General features: G+C 42.4%; 1 protein-coding gene across 2 annotated transcripts in view; it reads right to left on the minus strand.

The window, feature by feature from the left end:
- Positions 1-4417: 4417 nt before the first annotated feature.
- Positions 4418-19844, minus strand: part of Med13l (mediator complex subunit 13 like) — a 318553-nt gene continuing 303126 nt past the window's right edge. For both annotated transcript variants that reach the window (XM_023721026.1, XM_004636219.2), the window contains exons 26-31: positions 17317-17475; positions 15446-15622; positions 14161-14315; positions 11410-11571; positions 8254-8366; positions 4418-7230 (exon numbers count right to left, since the gene is read on the minus strand). In XM_023721026.1, coding sequence (XP_023576794.1) covers positions 7098-7230; positions 8254-8366; positions 11410-11571; positions 14161-14315; positions 15446-15622; positions 17317-17475 — 899 coding nt within the window. In that variant the 3' untranslated portion in view covers positions 4418-7097. The remainder of the gene's footprint in view (positions 7231-8253; positions 8367-11409; positions 11572-14160; positions 14316-15445; positions 15623-17316; positions 17476-19844) is intronic.

Here is a 19844-nt window from a genome sequence, read left to right on the forward strand (position 1 = left end):
ACAGATACATCACTAAAACTTCATGCACCAGTAAGGAAATACAGAGGAAAGAGAACGGACCGAAGTCGCAGTGACAAGTTCTCCCTCCCGCCATCCGGCTGCGAAGGAGCTCGGTGGCTGCACATGCGCACTGCATGCCGGGATTTAGCGAGGTGGATGTGACACCCGCTCCTTGTCACAGCACCCAGGGGTCCCCAGTTCAGCGCTTTGCACTATGCACATGACCAAGAAGCTGATTTTTACATTTTATTAACATTTTTTTAATGTAAACACTGAAGCAGTTAGAAAATATTTTTTTCTGCTAAACCTAACTGCTGTTTTGGTAGAATTGTATTTTACTGCAATCCTTGAGGCTTTAGCTTAGAAAATGTGTAGTGGATGTCAAACCCTGATTGAAAGACTGCAAAAATAAGAATGCTACATAGTGTATTAATTTATATACTTTATGTTTAGTGCATTAGTTTATATACTTTACTATATTATAAAAATAGGGACATATTGAGTAAAATAAATTGTTAAAATTAACTGTACCTGTTTTACTTTTTAATATGGCCACTAGAAAATATATAATTACATGTATGGCTCACATTACATTTTCACTAAACAGGGCTATCCAAGAAATAGGACACATCTTGTTTGGAAGACTTCAAAGAATGTTTGTAAAAACCCATCAGGACTAGGTTACGCTGTAGTACGAGGATTATCTATGACAGTAGACTTTACGCCAAAGAGAACTCTCCTTTATTAAAAAAAAAAGTGGACCAAGAATTGAGAGTGTAAAAATAAAATGAAAACATTAAATGGCATCACTTGCTACACGTAAGCAACTTAAGCACAGGGCTAGGTCAGGAATTTTTAAACCCTTTCGTTTTGGTGAAACCTGAGGATCTGACAATGGCCCTCCCAGAAAACGCAGGCATATGAAGAGTTGTGCACATAACCTAACGTGAGACCTCACACTTCCAGAACGTAACGTAACGTCACGTAACGTGAGGCCTCACACCTCCGGAAGCTCCCACGTCAGGGACGCCTGTGTTAGAAAAAAATGAAATTAAGCAATCCATTACAAATCATGAAACGTGAAACAGCTCTGAAGGATAAAGAAAAAAGAACAGCGAGACAAAGGCAGGATAAGAACAGCAGAACTGTTAAATCCATAAGCTGTTTCTTTGGAAAAATCAAAAGTAAAAAGTTGCCAACTGCTGGAAGTAGCCATCAGGGAAGACGATGCATTGGTAATACCTCAGGGAAAACCAATGTACTCGCCACCCAAACCGGGTTCAAACTTCAGGGAGTGTTTCTCACAATGGCGTACGGAGACATTCGGTCCTGTAAACTTCTCAGCTGCTTAAGGTTGGCAAAAGAAAACCCAAATGAGCGCAACATAAAAATAAATTTCTATGTTTTTCTAAATTGCCGCCCCCCAAAGCACCAAGGTCTGATGAATTCACTGGTAAATCATTCTAGACCTGTGAGGTACAAGTCACAAAGCTCCAAAAACTTCAGTACTGTTGACAAATATTTTGATATTTTGAGTGCCTTCATATAGATAATAAAGTCACTGTCACGTAAGATGACCGTGGCCTGTGTCAGAGAAACGGATGCAGGGGTACCCCAGTTCACCCCGGAGGCATGTGACCTGACCCTACACCAGGTAAGAGACTTTTTTTTTTTTTTTTTTTTTTTTGCAGAACCTGGCATTGAATTCAGGCCCTTGAGCTTGCCAGGGAAGCGCTTATTCCACTGAGCCATCTCCCAGCTCCTAAGAGACTTCTTAAAAATTTGCAGCAATACAAATACTGTCTCCTCTACAATTAAAAATCATGTACTTAAAAGGACCAGACAGGAAATTACTTAAGTAAATAATACCTATAAATTAATAACACATCAAGAGCTCTAAGTGGATAATTTAAATAACTTGAAAATATTTACTGAAAAATATTTAAGCTCAAATTAGATAACAATTGCTGTTTTACATGTTAAATTATTTAAATGGATTTCCCTTGCACAGCAAACATTTCCTGTGGGCCTTTTCCACCCTCAGAGCTTCTAACCGCAGCCTAAGGTGGCCGATGTTCCCGTCCTCTATCATCAGGTGGACTGAAGCAGGCTGAATCCACTAGGGAGGCCAGGAGGGATGGCACAGGGTCGCTGCAAGTGGGAGGAGAGGTAGGTCCGCTCTGGGACAGCCTCTGTCGTCGTGCTGTTCATGCAGGCTAAGATATAACGCGCTTTTCAAATTGTCTTGTTAATATGAGAGGGGGCCTCCCCATCTCGTGGCATCTTTTGCTCATGGAGGAGATAACCTTTACGAGGAAAATCACCGGCTTGAGCCAACCTTCTTTCCTAGAGATTGAACTTGCTTCCTTATCAACTACTTTCTTGCCTGCTTCATTACCTCAGAGTTCTAGCCAGAAGCAACATATGTCCAAAAACAGAAAAATCTCTTTAAACTTCACCTGGGAATTTTAAGCAAAGCAGAAGAGGACTGGTAATTCTGGTTCCAAGCAAAGCTAGACGCTCAAGGCAAATATTACATCCCTGTAATTACCTAGCACTACAGAATTTTCTAATAGCATCTCATTAGGTATTAATGACATGAAATAATTATTGCTAGGGTGACCTTTCTATTAAGGGGATATAAACAAGAGAAACATCTGACACCAAGATAACACATTAATAGACGATGATTACATTTTGATAGGACTGTAGCATTTCCTGACTTCCAGAATTAAAGGAGTTTCCTTTTAATTGTGGCAGGAACTGTGTAAAGGACAAACAGCGAAGACCATTTTTGGTACGCAGCTCATGTGCCAGCCTAGGTCTAACGAGAAATCTCCTTTTAGAAACTTCACTCACTACACTTTTATAAGGATTCTTATGGTTAAGAAAAATCATCTATAAATAAATAAAATTTAAAAAAAAAATGGCTCAGTGGTCTAAAGCACCTACTTAGAACAAGCTTAGCAAAGCCCAGGGACCACAGTTCAATCCCCCAGCACCACATGCCAGCCAGCCCACCCCCTGGTGGGCTGAGCTGGCCACACACACACACACACACAAATAAATAAAATTTAAAAAAAAGAAAAAGAAAAAGTCATCTGAAGCCTGCCAGGGTCAAATCCCTCATCCCTGCACTTCCTGAATAGCAGGAACATAAACCATGTGATCCTGTCATTGATGAGTCGAGCACTGCCAATGGCTGGAGGCCGATGGCTCGTCAGGTGCCAAGCCGAGTGTCTCTGTTTCTAATTATCCACACATTCCAATGTGTTCAATAATCTTCCTGCTGCCAAGAGTTGCTGAATTGCTTCAGATAGCAATAGGTGTGGAAACAGCAGCGCCACTAAGAAGGAAGCCAACAACAGTTGTTAGAGACACTGGAGAAGCCAAGTGTCAAGCTAAGGAACACCTGTAAAAATGCCATCTGATGATTTGGATGACAGAGGAATCACCTGACCTGCTGACAAAGGATCTAGGAAATGTGTGGTTCTGGCAAGTAGAGCTGCTAAGGGCAAGATGAACTATTTATAAGTCAGTGGTACCCGGCAAAGACTGAACATGACATTACCTGTGAGGCAAGACCATGGCCTCACCTTCCCAGCCTTTCTCCAACACACCCGTAAGGCCATGGACACAGCTTTCCGTGTGCAAAGTGCTGCTCCTGCGTCACCCTCATCCCAGCTGCAGGTGGAATAAGGGAGGCGGAGCTTCCTCTGCAGTTCTGGTAAGGCTACGATCAGCAGGTATGCTTCTAACCAGGTGATTAGAAAGCAAGACCTTCCAAATTTTTCAGCTTTGTACTGCAAGCACGGCCGAGTGTGGGCTTGCCCGTGTTAGTGAGTGATTCCATCAGGGCGAGTGAGCGAGAGGCCTGAGAGTCCCACTAGAATGGGTGGTTTTCCCTACTGCGTGGACCCTCAGCAACACAGCCGAGGATGAGCCATCGACAAGGGACCTGCTTGTGATGCGCCACGCAGCCAACTACTGTCCCCACCTGCAAGCTGGACACCAGCAAGAGGCATCTTTGTCATTTCTAAAGATCATCAAAAAGACACCAGCTAGGACAGTGGGGACAAAGGAGGTAGAGCATCACCACAGGCTTCTACGTGGCTCCGGGGCGGGCTGCAGGCCTACGCAGGACACATGGCACATCTGACCTGCTCCCAACAGTTCTAGATCTAACTACCAGGGCTCCCTGCTCGAGGCCCAGTGTTGGCTCGAACCAATCTCTGCCTTCAGAATGCAGCTGGGCCTGGGGAGAACACCATTCCAGAGCAGCCACCAGTGTGCCAGGGTGGTGACTGCGCCTGCAACCCGTACCGCAGGCACCTTCTTCTGAACAGGTGCAGGTGGTTTCATCAAAAAGGCGCGCTGGGGGGTGGGGAGGGAGGGAGGGAAAACAGCCACTCAAAGCTTCAGTAATTCAATAATTTATTCCTCTAAAAAAGTGTGTAAAAGTATATAGCTCTCATCCACAAGGTATATATGAATGACATTTAAAATGGAGGCCTTTTATTATTGTTTCTTTTTATCAAAGTCTTTTAGTGTACTGTACCAGCGCTATACTGTAGTTTTTTTTTAAATGAACTTCACATATTTTTGTATCCTTTCAAATTGTTTGCTATATATAAAAGAAGCTCACTGCAAAATGCTTGAAGGAAAAAAGGAAACAAAAGAAATTCAGAACTTCCCAGAAATGTACAGCTTTTACATTTAAAAAAGGCTCTGAAATATACGTACAAGCATGCTGGACGCCCCGCCCTTCCCCGCCCGTCTCCCCTTTTAGTTCAAACCATGGTAGTAAGAGTTCTGATTTCTGTAGAATTTCCAAAATTAAAAATAAAAAAAAAAATAAAATAAGTTTTCACTCTGTAGCAAATCCAGGGCTTGTACATTTCAGATTAATTCAGTAAAAAACTCACAAGTAAAATAATGCATATTTAAGGGAAATATTATACAGACTTTTTCACACAGAAGTACATAATAAGATTTTTTAAAATCTATTGCCATTCATTTATTTTTGCACAAAAACGTATAAATATGTCACCAGCTTTCTTAACTTAAAAAACTTAAATAAAAGACACCAGATGAAAACTACCCTTTGCTGCCTTTTTAAAATTTTTATAGGGGTTTTTGTTTTTTGTATTTTTTTTTTTTCTTTTTTTGCTTAGAACTGGGTTTCTAGGGAAGAAAAGCCCCTGCATTAAAAACAGCCCATTTAAAAAAAAATTCAAAGTTCTGATGAATTTGGGAAAAAAAGCAACCCCAAAGTGGTAAAAGATTACAAATATCTACTTTACAATTTGTCTTCTCACCAAGATAATTTTATACAAGTTTACAATCTTCATCATCTTATGCTCTTCAAAAGGCCTTGAGAATTTTCCTTTCTGATTAAGAAAAAATAGCACTGCAATATTTTTAAAGTCAATTTTACACTGTACACATTAGATACAAATGGTTTGATATATCAGATTTTTTTAACCTATACATTGCGAAAGTCGACCCCTCCCCCCCTGCAATTGGTGGTACAGAGAACAAAGTTATCCATTTACAAATGATTTCTCTGCTTTCACGTTCCCACCACACAACTTTTTAATATGTTTTAAACGTTAGATTATTTCAAGAAAAATACTTTTACAAAATCATATCAATTATTACATTTCTCCTTTTTTGTTAATAACCAGGACATAGAAGTCTCTTGGAAGAACTTTAAAATTTGCATGATTCTCTCCACGTTTGACAAGAGCTCAACGCTTGGCCCGGTCCTGGTCAGAGGCTGCCGGGAGGCCGGACCACACCCACCGCCCTCAGACAGAAACGCACAGCAACACAAGGTTAGAAACAGGGTCTCAAAGACAACCCTCTGGGCCCGGAATGAGGAGTCATAAAATACTTCAGTTAGCCATTAATGCTTTAAAAAGGCATTTTTTAAAAAAGTCCCACCACAAAGGCTCAACTTCAAGTACTAGATTAATGGTTAAATTGTGATATTTCTTTGAAATAATATTCCTATGGTCCAGAAAAAATTTACCATATTCATAACTGATTTTTCTGAGCAAACACTTGATTGTGATATGTACATGAGTCCCTTTTGATCTAGTGAGAGGAGAGACCTGGCTTTCAGTAAGAATTCACTAGAAAATGTGTTTCTGTTGTGACTATAGAAAACTGATTAAGGTACTTGCCTCCGCGGCTCTGGCTAAGCTCGACTGCCTTCATTAAAGAAGAGGCATCCTTCAGGAAAGCTGGCCACACAGCATGGCAGAACTTTTAAAACCTAGTTTGTTCTTAACAAAACCTATTGCTGGGTGGTTTTGAATATATTACATTTTAGACATGATCTCCCCAATTTGTTCTCACTCCTTTTCCAGCTTTTAGGACAGAGGTATGTAGTCAAATAATCCTATGGTGGATCTGAGTTGGGTTTCAGCTACTGTACCTGGTCCTCAAGAATTAAGAAATTAAAAGTCACAAAAACCATATGACAAAACAACTTAAAATAAATAAAGAAAATGAAGCTGTCTCCAGACCTTTTGAATCTACACACAGGTATGAAGTCAACGAAAGCACTCATGCCAATCTGGATGGGAGCACTAGGGAGACGGAAACCCCAGGAAGAAATCATGTACTTGAGCTGGTTCTTATTTATAAAAAGTCCCACATTATGGAGTTCAGGGAACCCACAGGCCATACACTAACAACTAGAGGATTTCATCCAAAGGGCTGGGCTGCCCCATCTATAAACAGAGGCTGAGAACACAGACTCTTGTGCAAAAGAACACTGTCTCTTCTGTTCCCCTCTTAAAAGCCACCAACAACTACCACTTCCTGTGGACCAGTGGCTGGGGCTGCACACACCACACACTGGCTGGAAGTCACTTCTTACGGAAGGTTCCAGGTCCACCAGAGAAGTGTCAAGGAGTCAGTGTGGTAATGACTGCAGTGTGGACAAGTGCCTGCTGGAAGGCATCACAGTGCGGGACTGTGGAGAGTGGTCTGCAGAGAAGGATGTGGGGCGTTTGCAGAGTAGCAGGTTCCTCACACCAAGGCTGCGGGAGAAGGAACTGAGCCAGAGAGAGCAAGTGCTTTTCCAATTAAAGTATATTCATGATGGCGTTGTACAACTGAGTGAGCACCACAAAGTGGACGGGAAGGCAGGAGGTACGGTCCTGGGTGGCCGGGTTGCACGTGAGCCAGGACAGGGCATTGTACTGCTCCAAAACAAACCTGCCAAAGAGAACACACAGGTCAGGGTGGGGGTCACAACGAAGAACTGGTGGCTCACTGACTCCAGCCCAACCCCAGTTTCAGGGGTAGAGGCCTCAGTCCTCCCTGCCCAGGGCTGTCACCCAGCACCTGCCTCAGGCTTCCCTCCCTGGCAGACCCATCCTGTCCATTTCAGTCATCACCAGCCATGCCAGGCTGCAAGAGCAGGTTTGAACCGAGATGCACCCTCAATGCAGATATGCAGCTCAGTGACTTACTACATTAGAGAGCATGTAGCATCTTCAGGATATTTTTATACTAATTACATGCTGAAATATTATTTTGGATATGTGAAGCCAAACAGAATATATTAAGATTAACTTCATGGAAAACTAATTTCCTTGGTGTCTTTTTACTATTTTAATGTGGCTACTAAACTTTTTTTAATCAGACATAAAGCATACACTATATTTGCATTAGACCGTGTTCAACCAAAAGACTTAGTAGCCAAATTCACTTTGTCCGGTTTTTGTTAATCACAATTTCCAAATCATTCAAAAGTTAGAGGCATTTAAAAGGCTTGTGTATTTTCTGGTATGTGAAAATTCTCTATGGCCTGCCAAAGAGTGAAAGAGGACCCTTGCTCTGGCAGAGGCTTTCTGAGTGTGGCATTCAAAGTCTAATCACTCCATTTACATAACCTGCCTAGGAAGGTGCAAAGGCTCTCTGGTGGGGAGCACTTGAAGTTTCAGACGCAGGCTTCTAACCATCCCTCTGCGGGCCTGCTTCATTGCCCCAAGCGCCTCCTCTACATGGGGCGGGGCGAAGACCTGCACAGCGCCATCGAAGGAGCAGCAGACCAACACTGCCCAGCCAGCACCTACTGGGGATGGCAGTGTGCCCAGCTGCCCGGACACTGCATGCTGCACATACAGCAGCATCTTTTTCAGGGACACCACATTTAAATGAAAACACTATGAAAGATCAAGAGCAAGGGATTAGCATTTAAAGCTACTCTGCTGCACTGCCTTGGTCATGGTCTACCTTAAAACATCTGATGTGGTCTTGGAGTCCAGAGGGTGTGGAACCCGCTGAGAATTCCTGGCAGGGAGAAGTTCATCTGTCTGTGCTACAGAGATGTGGTGATGCAGTGAAGCCTGGAGAAAGAACAAAGGCCATTACTTCCCCAGCCCAGACCACCCAGGTGCAGTGCGGTGTGAGTTCCTTGGCCGCCTGGGCAAAGGCTTGTCAGTCCTCAGGAGGAAGGGCAGCTCATGCTTGCGGGTTCTAAGCTGCTCAATGAGCTCACACGTGATCACAGCTCTATATCCTGTAGTGGAAAATGAAGCCAGCTTTGGGGAAACTAGTTTTAATTTTTAGTCCACTATTTTTATTTAGTGGAAACTGATAAACATATATAAAAATATGTAACAAGATCTCATATTACCAAGGCACAAAAAGTGCCACTGTTTTTCACTTTTTTGTTTTTCCTCTTTGCAGATCATTTTAAAATGAAGCCCAAATGTTGCATCATTTTGTCCACAAGTAACTCAGTAGGTGTCCTTAACAGGTAAGGACGTTTAAAACCAATAGTAAATACCATATGCAGTAAGTCATACAATGGTTTTTTTTGTATCATTAATACTGAAGTGATGCACAATCTCCTCTGATAATCTGGAAAAAGCAAGTCTACTATCATGAGCCAACCGGGCTATATGTTGCAAGTGATTAAATGATATGTCTTTTAATGAGTTAATCTGTAGAAGGCCCCAGAATCTGGAAATGGTTTGTAGCCATGTGGTGCTTTTAAACATGTTCTTCTATCTTCCAGATTTCTCACAAATCCATAGTTGGCTCCAGAACACTTGATTCAGAATCCATTTCTGGGAGCGGGTTGGGCAAGGACACTTCATAGCTGGGGCCATGTCCTTCTAATGAGGTCACATTAAAAGGCACCTCAGGTCTGTTGTCCCACTGGAACAGATGAATGATCACTGGATCCAGGCGCCGCCTGCACCCATTACACAGGTCCCTATCCATTGGTTACCTAAGAGCTTTAACACAGTTTACTTATTAATAAATACTGAGAGATGGAACAGATAAAGGAGAGGTGGTATATACATACTTGATTTGTTCCATTTACTTTTCAATTATCAAGCTGATGCTCTACCCATTTCAAAGATAACCAGCTAATAGTTTTAACACCATTATGAATCCAAGAGTTTCTTCCTTTTTAAAAAAAATTTTTTTTTCCAAGTTTCTCTCAACCTACTGCTAGCATCAACTTTTTAAAATGATATACCTGTCCCCACTCTGGCCTGTAGGATTGCCATCCAACTTGACTCCAAACTCAGCTGTTGACAGGACCCTAATATATATTTTTTTAAAACCTTAATAATCTTAATGCTTTCTTGCTTTTAGGGTGACAAGATCAAGAACATCTCAAATATTTCTTACTTCAGACCAGAAATTAGTAATTTCTTCAAGCAACCCTGATTCTTCTGAATGATAAATGGTATTTTAAAAACACATCCTGCTGCTGCCCATTAAGGTGTTTACTGCTAAACTGCCAATGCTCATAAGCTCCATCATTAGATGGAGCTAAAATATAAATAAATCTAGGTTTTCCTAATAATTTTAATTCAAAGCTACATAGATTTTTATGCTACTTCTTTGATTTTATATTAAAGATATCAGGAAAAAATTGCTCCATCCATTTTGAATAAAATTTTATTTATTTATTTATTTATTTATTTGGTGAAGGGTCTTACTACGCAGCTTAGACTCATAGTGATCCTCCTGTCTCAGCTTCCCCAGCACTGGGATTACAGCTGTGAACCACCATGCTTGGTTTTAGTGGCTAGCAAGGTATGCCCGGGGTACCAGGGCTGGCATGGCATTCACTACAGGGGATCGAACCCAGATCCTCATGTTTGCTAGGTGTTTAGACTGCTAAGCTATCTCCCCAGCTCTCCATCATCAATTTTTGATATCACCTTCCAATGCTTTTTTTCAGGTATAAGCAGGGTGGGTGGGTGTGTGTGTGTGTGTGTGTGTGTGTGTGTGTGTGTGTGTGTGTGGTGGGTATACATAGGTGTGCCCTGTAGACCACTCCATGTAATTTACATTGCTGTATCCCTCAGCATCTCATCCCTCCCAAGGCCTTCCCCTGGCTCTGCCGACAGTATACTCTCAAACGGCCCCTAATTGGTGGACAAGAAATGGATTTCATTCTAGGTTTTTATACACAATCTGCAACAAGATCTTGGTTTTTAACCCTTAAAATTTGAAATAAAAGGCTGCAGGAACTATAAAAGAAAAAGCAAGGGCTGGTGGTACAGCTCAGTGGACTAAGTGCTTGTTAAGTAAGCGCAGGGGCCAGGGTTCGATCCCTGGCACCACATGCCATGCTGGCCCTGTCCCCAGGTGCACTGAACGATGGGAGTCCAAGCATGGTGGCACATGCCTGTAAATCCCAGCACTAGGGAGGCAGAGATCAGGAGGATCACTACAAGTTCCAGCTGTGTAGTGAGACCCTGAATGCATATACATACACACACACACACACACACACACACACACACACACACAGAAATTAAATGTGGGTATTTTTAAAAAAGAGGCATATTTAAAAAGAGGTTTATTAGGTGGAATTTAAAATACACAAAGTACACATAGAGTGCAGGCCTTGAAGAGAGAGGCTTAAATGTGAGAAAGTTTTAGCCAACTTTGCTACCTCTGAGGAAGAGTGCTGACAGCCGGGCAAGGGGACGAGGACAGATACTGTGGTTCCTACTGCAGTGGACCCGGGTGTAGCTTCCCTAATGGCAGCAGTATGCAGGTGGAGAGCCCATCCTACTAAACCCTGCACTTCAGGCCCCACAGAGCCTGACCCCTACACGGCATAACATGGGTGCATTTCTCTGTGATAGCTTTTTTTTTTTTTGCAGTACCAGGGATTGAACTCAGGACCCTGCCCTTGCCACGCAAGCACTTATTCCACTGAGCTATTTCCCCAGCCCCTGTGATAGTTTTGGGTCCGTCACCTTAATTCTATTCCCCATCTACACTGCAATTAGCTGCATAAGTGACATGAAAGAAACAAAACAGAGAAAGACAATGTGGCAGAAACCTCTAACTAAAGTTGAATTTAGGCATAAATACATATCCTTATAAACTTCAAATATGATGACAACTTACCTTTAGGAAGAGAGGGCACTGGTTCTGAGCCTGGGGACATGACGACCAAAACCACTGGGGGAGATGCTCAGCTTTGGCAGTTGACACAAAATACCCAAGGGCAAGAGGCTGCTGCTTGAGTTCTTCTGGTGCCTCTCTAGAGAGGAGACGCTCACCCTGACTCTGGAAAACAAGGTCCCAAAAGCATGAGTGGCATTTATAACACAAGTTTATAACTCAACATTCACGAGGTCACTCTGAACATGGTGATGACTAGTCCTCTTCCTGTGAGCCCTTCATATAAAAGACCCACATGACTGGGAGAGGGACACAGGAGGAGGTGTGGTCCTTGGGACACACGCAGGCATCTGATAAGACCTACCACTCCAGAGTACCAGCAAAAGCCAACAGCATCAGTCAGGTACAGACACATTTATTTGCTTGGGTTTCTTTTCTACAAAGTGTAAAATCTGCTCTGTATTACACAACAAACCAGATGGAAGGAAGACAGTCTCTAGTAGCTGCAGGCTGCAGCACGCTTCCATGCCCTCAGCAGCAACCCCTACAGTCACAGGCACGCACTGCACTGTTCAACTAGGCCCGGCCACGATGGCCGTGACACACACCAGTGTCTGTGGGACACAGACACCACTGCTCCGCTGGCAGTGTGAGAACTGCTCATGCAAATGCCATGTTTTCACGTGAAGAAACCCCCTTAATAAGAGAGTCTTGCAAGCGTTCTACTGTCTTTCTATAACAGCTATTTTCTCAACTTTAATTCTTTTACTTAATTTCAAAAACTGAAAATGTGCCTTTAATACAAGTGGCAGAAAGTTGTCAGGTTTCTAAAAAAATTCTGTTTAGAGGAAGTAAATGCTCCTCCATTACTGTAACAAATTGCATCAACTGTGAGTGGGTTAAAAAAAATAAGAACTTTACTGCCACCCTGAACACTCTGTCCCCAATATCCAGTTAATATCTTAACTGGGTATCAGAGTGTTTAATGGTTTAGAAAAAGGAAAGGCTAATAAGGCCTCTTGGAAGCCACCTGGCTCCAGGAACTCAGGATTGAAAAAGGCCACATGACCAACTTCAGAACAGTGATGTTTCAACGGGGACATTCAACTAAATACTTCAGAGCTTGAGGCTTCAACAAAGGGAGAAAATACAACACATCTCTATTTCTCACAAACAATACTACACTTCAGTTACTAATTCTTTGTTAGTGGATAAACTGAATTACAGGGGCTGGGGAGATGGCTCAGTGGAATAAGTGCTTCCCTGGCAAGCGCAAGGGCCTGAGTTCAATCCCTGGTTCCGAAAAAAAAAAAAAAAAAAAAAAAAAATTACAACAGCAGATACTAGGGGCAATTGCAATTATTTGCATTTTACAGCTAGCTTAACTGAAGCAGGCTTCTTTCTCTGTGGCCACAAGGCTAGCATGCAGCAGACTGCTAGTTGAATATGCTTTTACCAGACTCAGGGTATAGACTCTTGGCTGCACTGCTACTTGCCTGCAAAATTCATGGCAACTCTAGCTTAAAACCATCCCATATAAAACGTGTTTTTAGTTCCTATTATAGCAATGTCCACTGAAGAAAAATACTCTCATTAATTGACAAATGACTATGAAGGAAATAACAATTTCCTTCCAGAAGGGGGTAATGGGGCAGGTAGGTACCTGAGGGGAGTTAGAGTTGCCTTTCCCTGCTTCATCTGCTCTGTGACTAAGCTAATCTTTAAATCATCTTTCTCTCAATCACTCTTCAGTGAATTCAGTGGTGGGAGAGAAAAAATAATCCCACCCAACAGAAACCTTAGTCCTTTAAAATCCAAGTCCATTAAGTCCATCTTTGTATCTACAGAAATGAATGTGAGCAGGGGTATTTATAGTTGTTCAGTCTGAAATACTCAACATAGCTATTTTTCTGTAGTTTAACCTATTAATATGATAGCATTTAAAATAAAAAAGTACAACATGCTGGTAAGGCATGAGTCATCTAGCTGTGAAACCAAGTTAACATGAACTATGACAGAACTTCTTAACTTTTAATCTTTGATGAATCTGCCTCCAATATCCCTGGGATATTTAAAGATGAAACTAGTTGTAAGCTCTGGCTTTTTCCTTAATACTCTAGCATTCACTGGGACATTTCTACAGAATCAGCTTCTTGACAGCTCCTGCCAGACTGGAGGCTGGCTACAGACAAGATCAGGACTGTGTCAGTAAAGGCTCGGGCAGGAACGGCACAGCCAGGCTTCCTGCAGAGGACGCAACCGTCAGCGCTGTGTTCCCCAACTAACAGGCACAGTACATGTTAAATAAGTAGGACACTGGACTAGCCTCTCAAAAGCTGCTGTTTTGGCAGGAAGTAAAACACTTAAGTAACAACAAAATAGTAAGCAACAAAACTAATTTTGGCTACAGGAAAAACTGTATAAAACCCTTGGGTTGGAATTGCGAGTATAGCTCAGCGCAGCATATGCAAAGGCCTGGGTACAATCACCAGCCATGAAACAAGACAGAAGCAAAACCTTGTGTCTATACAGGGCTGGCATTCTGGCAAAACTGGGCATCAAAAACAACATTTCTTTCAAATTCCTGACTTCTATACAAAATGGAAGTAGCGAGTCACTTTCCCACATTTATTTCTCTAGCTCCACGGACTCAGACCTTCACAAACAAAGGTGAATGTAGTAAATGGATGATCATTCGTCAAGACCATTTTTTCTAAAGGCTGTTTTTAAATAACCACCTCTGATGGCTCTTACCCGACTGTGCTGGAAGTGAGAGCCTACGCCAATTCCAGGAGAGCCTGGGGAGGGGACTGGGGAGGAGTTGGGAGAGGAATGAAGGTTCCCAGTCATTAATATGCCAATGTCATTGTCCATATCATCTGGGAATGGAAGGTCAACAAACATATCATCTAGAAGGGAGGAAACAGAGCACAAAAATTAAAAGGTTCATAAGCTCAACCTCACCAACACCATGTTCTGTGAGCCTATGACTTTCAGGGACACATTGTTAATTGTGAGATTTAATGAGTGTCTACTGTGTGCAAAGTGCTACAAACTGCTCTTTCATTCTGTACTCTCTCCAATGACCTCTTAACATAGTATTAATAGAACAGAGAATTTAAGAATGTAAAGTAAATCCTACACTCTGTACAGTCTCCAGAAGCTCATGAAAGAATGGCACCTATAGCAGAAAATAATTATTACACAAAATTGAAGATGACACCATCCAAGGACACAAGAGACTCCGCCTACGTATCTACTCAGCACGCAAATACTGGAGGCTGAATGAATGTACACTAACAGGTGTGAGCTTGCCCCGAAAGGGGAGAGGCCTACTCCAAAGCAGATCAAAGAGCAACGCTCTCATGAAGAAATTCTCTCACACACTGCAATAGTAAGGTATACTCCCAGCAGAAAATTTAGTAAGTATAAGAAGGGGATAGCCATTAGCAAAACCCAATCACCATGAACATTTTTGCTCTAATTCTTCCTCTTTTTCATACATTTGTAATTTTGTTGTGATCATGCTATCTATAAAATCTGGTGACACTGTTTTCTTACCATTTATCAAGAGTAAATGTTGGTAGCTGGTAAAAATTCTTCTATAAATGGGTGTATAGTACAAAGTGTTTTGCAGTTTATGTTTTTCAAAAGTCACAAATGATATTATATGCCAAAAGAAACCCAAAAGAATAATTATATAAGGAGCTGCTCTACAGCCAACCAAAGTCCCACAGACTAGTCAGAGGAAGTGCTGTCCTACAGTGTCTCACACTTTCACACATTAAAAAGCATATGAGTTTACTGAAAGAATTGCATCCATGTGCACAATGCTATCAAGCAGTTATTATTTTTCACTTTAATGAAAAATAGAGGAAAATTCATCTTAAAGCTTTAAAACTAAAAAGATTCTCAGACCTCTAGTCGCCTCTTCATATTTCCTTTGCTCTTTACCACAATGCAGAACAGCATGCAGCAGCCCTCTGGGCCATACTCCAGCCCTGCTCAGCACGTCTAGCCACCCAGGGACCCCACTCACCATTGTTGGGGCTGAAGCCATCTTCATTGGGATAGTTGGCTGGAGCCACCTGGATGGTAGACGATGTTGGGAACACCAAGATGTGTGTACACGAAGCATCTTGAGGCGTGTTCAGCTGAGATGACTGCATATTCAGTGCAGTACTTCGGCCAAAAACAGAGCCCATTGTGACAGCATCTTTAAAAAAGAACTGCGTCAATTCCCCTTTGCAGTTCCAGGCTGTGAACAGCCTGGAAGGAGTTTTTCAGAGGCCTGAATGGGAGTAGTTTCAGTCCCAGGCAAACATACTGCTGGATACACATTTAAAACACACAGCCCCAGCTGCTTCTAGATCTCCTGACTCTGATGGTTACCCAAACCTTGTTTCACAATGGAATGAACTCTGTGACCAAAACCAGGGAAAGAATTAAGTTTGTGAACTGAGTGAGGTACTACTGTGTTAAGGTAAAATTGGTTCGAGTCTACCAAATATTTTTAAAATGATTATGTAAGTATTTCTAAAAACAAATTCACTCTTTCCTCCTGACGTTGTTCACAATTTATAAAGTACTATTCTCCCAAATGGTAACTATCCTATAAAAATACTATTATTTAGCTAGGCCAGGTGCACATGCTGACAAGACCAGCACTCTGGGAGGCTGTGGCAAGGAGGATCAGAAGTTCAAGCCCAACTCCGGTAATTCAGTGACACCTTGTTTCAAAATAAAAGGGTGGGGGAGAGGGATGCAGCTATGTGAAGACCTGGGATTCAGTCTGCACCACAAACAAAATGTATTCTTCAACTAATAAATATTTAGCTAGCATTTACTGACTACTTACAACCTTCCAGGTTTTTAGATGAACTCTGTGTGTGTGTGTATGTGTGTGTGTGTGTGTGTGTGTGTGTGGCCAGCTCAGCCCACCAGGGGGCGGGGCTGGCTGGCATGTGGTGATGGGGGATTGAACCGCTGTCCCTGTGCTTTGCTAAGCTTGTTCTAAGTAGGTGCTTTAGACCACTGAGCCATCTCACCAGCCCTTTAGATGACCTCTTATTCATGGCTTCATTCAATCATCATAGTCACCTCAAGCTAGCAACTATTGTCCCACTTTTTAGAGGAGGACAGAACCACAAGAAGTTAGGAGTTTACTTTGTGGTGCAGGCAACAGAGGGAGCCCACAGTCTACCGGGCAGGCCCACACAGTGTCTGCCTCTGCCAGATGGGTGCACTGTGACCCTACTCACACACCACAACTCTGCTGACTTTCACAAAGACTGCAAACTCTCCCACTGGAGCCAGACAACACTGCCTGGGTAGGAAGAACAGGTTGTAATGTATAAAATTGCCTACTTAGAAAATTATAGATTAACTGCTGCTCTTCAAACACCAGCCAGATTTTTAAGAAATTCTGTGTCCACATGTCTTAACTATGCACAGCTGGCACCTGCAGTTACTGAGAGCTCGGTATGGGCCAGGCGCTGTCCATTGCTCTCCTCTATCTTCCCATTCACCCTCACTGCTACCAGACAGCTTGGAGATTCAGTCAAACACCTGTGCTCAAAACGATGTTCCAATAAGCATCATGCTGCACCCAGGTCTGGGAGGATGATCTCCATGGAATAACAACAGCCAGCAGCCAGAGCTCTGGGGTTCCTACTCCAATCCAGAACTTCATCTCTCCCTTTCCCCCAGGCTGTGGTTAATAAAGACGATAAAACCACATGCCACTTCCCTGGGAAGAAGAGATCAAAAGCTTTTGATTTTTAAATTCAAAATACAATCTTTTCTTATAGCTATGTAATATGAGATACTCTATACTTGCCTGTGGACTTATGCCTGAACGTACTGAGTGGACAGAATATCTAATTATGGAACTGACGAGAGGAGATTTACCTGGCATCACTACAAAGGACCCCTGGGGCTCCATGGCAACCAGGCAGGCACTGAGGATAGAAGGAGAGTCTGCGGCAGAGATTCCACACATCCGGCACACATCCTTGAGCTGTTTGCTGATTGTCTGTAGTGAACATTCTCCAAGGAGGATACTCCAATCTGAAGTCAAATACCACAGTCATACATAGGCTTAAGAAAGCATTCTAATGCGAAGCCTTAACTTTTTGCTAGTTTTTCTTGGTAACTGAATTTCCATGACTGGACTGTAATGGGAATATGGCGTTCCATATTCTCTTCTGTATTCAGTTCTCCTTTCTACAAAGAAAATGTTACTGGACTCTACCTGACTAATACAAAAGCCAACGTTTGCTGTTAAGCAGGCAGAAGAGTAAACAGTGTCTGGAATGACCTTTGAGAGTGCTGCAGAGACCCTGGTAGATGCAGGCGCTTCAAGTGATACTGATGCCATTCCGTTCCCGACCACACTCCCACAGCCCCCACACCGCCTTTTCTTTAGACCACAGCAGAGCTGGGGGAACCTCAGTTCTGTTTACTATTCTAGGCGGGTTACTTCCATGAATGGTAAGGGACAGCAGAAATGAAGGAACCTTTCTTAGAACATCCACAAGCTCATAAACAGACACAAGAAGTTCCCTGAATGATGCCATACTGATACTTCACATTGAAAGCTGCCACAACTTTTTTTTTTAACATTTGTTTACTGCCTCCAAGAAAAGCATTATGTGTAATCAGAACACTGCTGAGAGTACACCACCCCTGGGGGGTGAGAAGCGCTAGGGCCTCTCTCTGACCTCCCCAACAGCCACGAGGTGTGTAGCACTCTTGTGCAGCACACTCATGTCATGCCCCACTGATCAAAGGCCACACCACTGCAGGCTTTGCTTCTGCCACATGTTGTTTTCAAACAAGCTGTTTGTAATCCTTGGAGAACAGGTGAATAGAAAAATGTTTTCCTATTCCTAATGAACCTCAAGCTTAAGTATGTGAAATAGAAGTGGCCAGAAACATTTTAAAAAGCTAGTTTTAAAACTGGAGAAAATCAGACAGATAGAGCTCTGTATCTCAAGCCATCAAGAAGGTAAAGGTAGTGTGAGTATTCATCACACAGGCTCCAGAGACAGAGCAGAAATTCACAAAGCTGTCTCTGAAGCCCATGGCTCCCACTGCATCTGGCACTGACCTGTAGAATTCAATGCAGCACAGACCCAAGTTCCCAAAGGGAGGAGCAGTAGATCAGTAAATAGATGAATACACACTATATTTATCCCATCTTTTCTGTCTCTAAAAGCACATTTTTTCTCTGTCTTTCGTTGGGCTGCTCTAGTCATACTTTTACTCCTCTCTTCTTCTAAGAGATAAGGGAGAATAGGGACCCCTCCTGACTATCACACAAGAGGAGATGGCTTTAATTATCTTCCAAAATACTAAGTGCCTAGACTACTAGACTACACTTTATCCCCCCTTCTTCTTTTCTATTATACTCTAGCCCTCCCAAAGGGTTAAGAATAGCTCAAAGCCTTGAAGAAGTAAGACTGACTTAAAAAGCAGACTAAGCAGGAAGATAGGAAATTTGTCAGAAGTAAAATGATGAATTCCCTAATGTATTAACCTCCAGGCTATTGATACAAGATTCATTAAAGTGGATATTCTTTAAAAAATGAAAAGGATAATTTCTATCAGTATACAGTATCAAGCATTACTAAAAAAAAACCTTTCTGCACAATAGATGCATAGGAATACTTATTTAATATATATTAATGCTTGCATAAACTAAGAAAAATGAAATAAAGACACAGCACACACCATAGGAAATGAGTTGCATGCAGAGCTACAGTGTGAGCTCTTTCTGTATCAGTAGTTTTAGAGATTCCATAAGTAGCTAATATCAATTTCCTATTAAAAAAAAAACAAACCACACTAACATAGGGGTAGACAAAGTAAGAAAAACCTGCTCTCTGGCCCTTGACAAAGAAATTCTGGTGACCTCAGTGTGTGTGTATATAGAAAACGAGCAAACTAATTTGAGATTTAAGCCAGCTTCTATACAGATTTAGAAAAGCCTTCACCCATGTACATGCACATATCTAACATAAGTGTGTCACTGATTAATAAAACTTTAAAAAACTAATCTAGGCCTATTCCTGTTGTTCACGTAGAAGTGCACAAGGAGCCGCATTCGGACACTATCCATCAGGCTCAGTGCTCAGCAGGACACTCCTTAGGGACATCTATGCTCTGTGCAGCTGCTGCGAGTGCTGCTCACCAAGCGGTCATGCTCATGAGGAAGAACCTAAGCAGTGGCAGGCAGGCTTGGGGACCACCTAAAAAACAAACTTTCCAGCCTCCAGGCGGCAAAGTGCCGAGCAGTGGCATTATCAACAAGGACTGCCCTACTGCCACTACTTGTTCTTGTGAAGCAGGACATTCTCGCTGTTGTGCCACTGACACAAACTAGAGAAATTCAAATCTCACCCCATCAAGCACCAAACAAGGAAATTAAAGGTTGC

Source organism: Octodon degus, unplaced genomic scaffold (genome assembly GCF_000260255.1).
Source record: "Octodon degus isolate 3935 unplaced genomic scaffold, OctDeg1.0 scaffold00079, whole genome shotgun sequence".
Lineage (NCBI taxonomy): Eukaryota > Metazoa > Chordata > Mammalia > Rodentia > Octodontidae > Octodon > Octodon degus.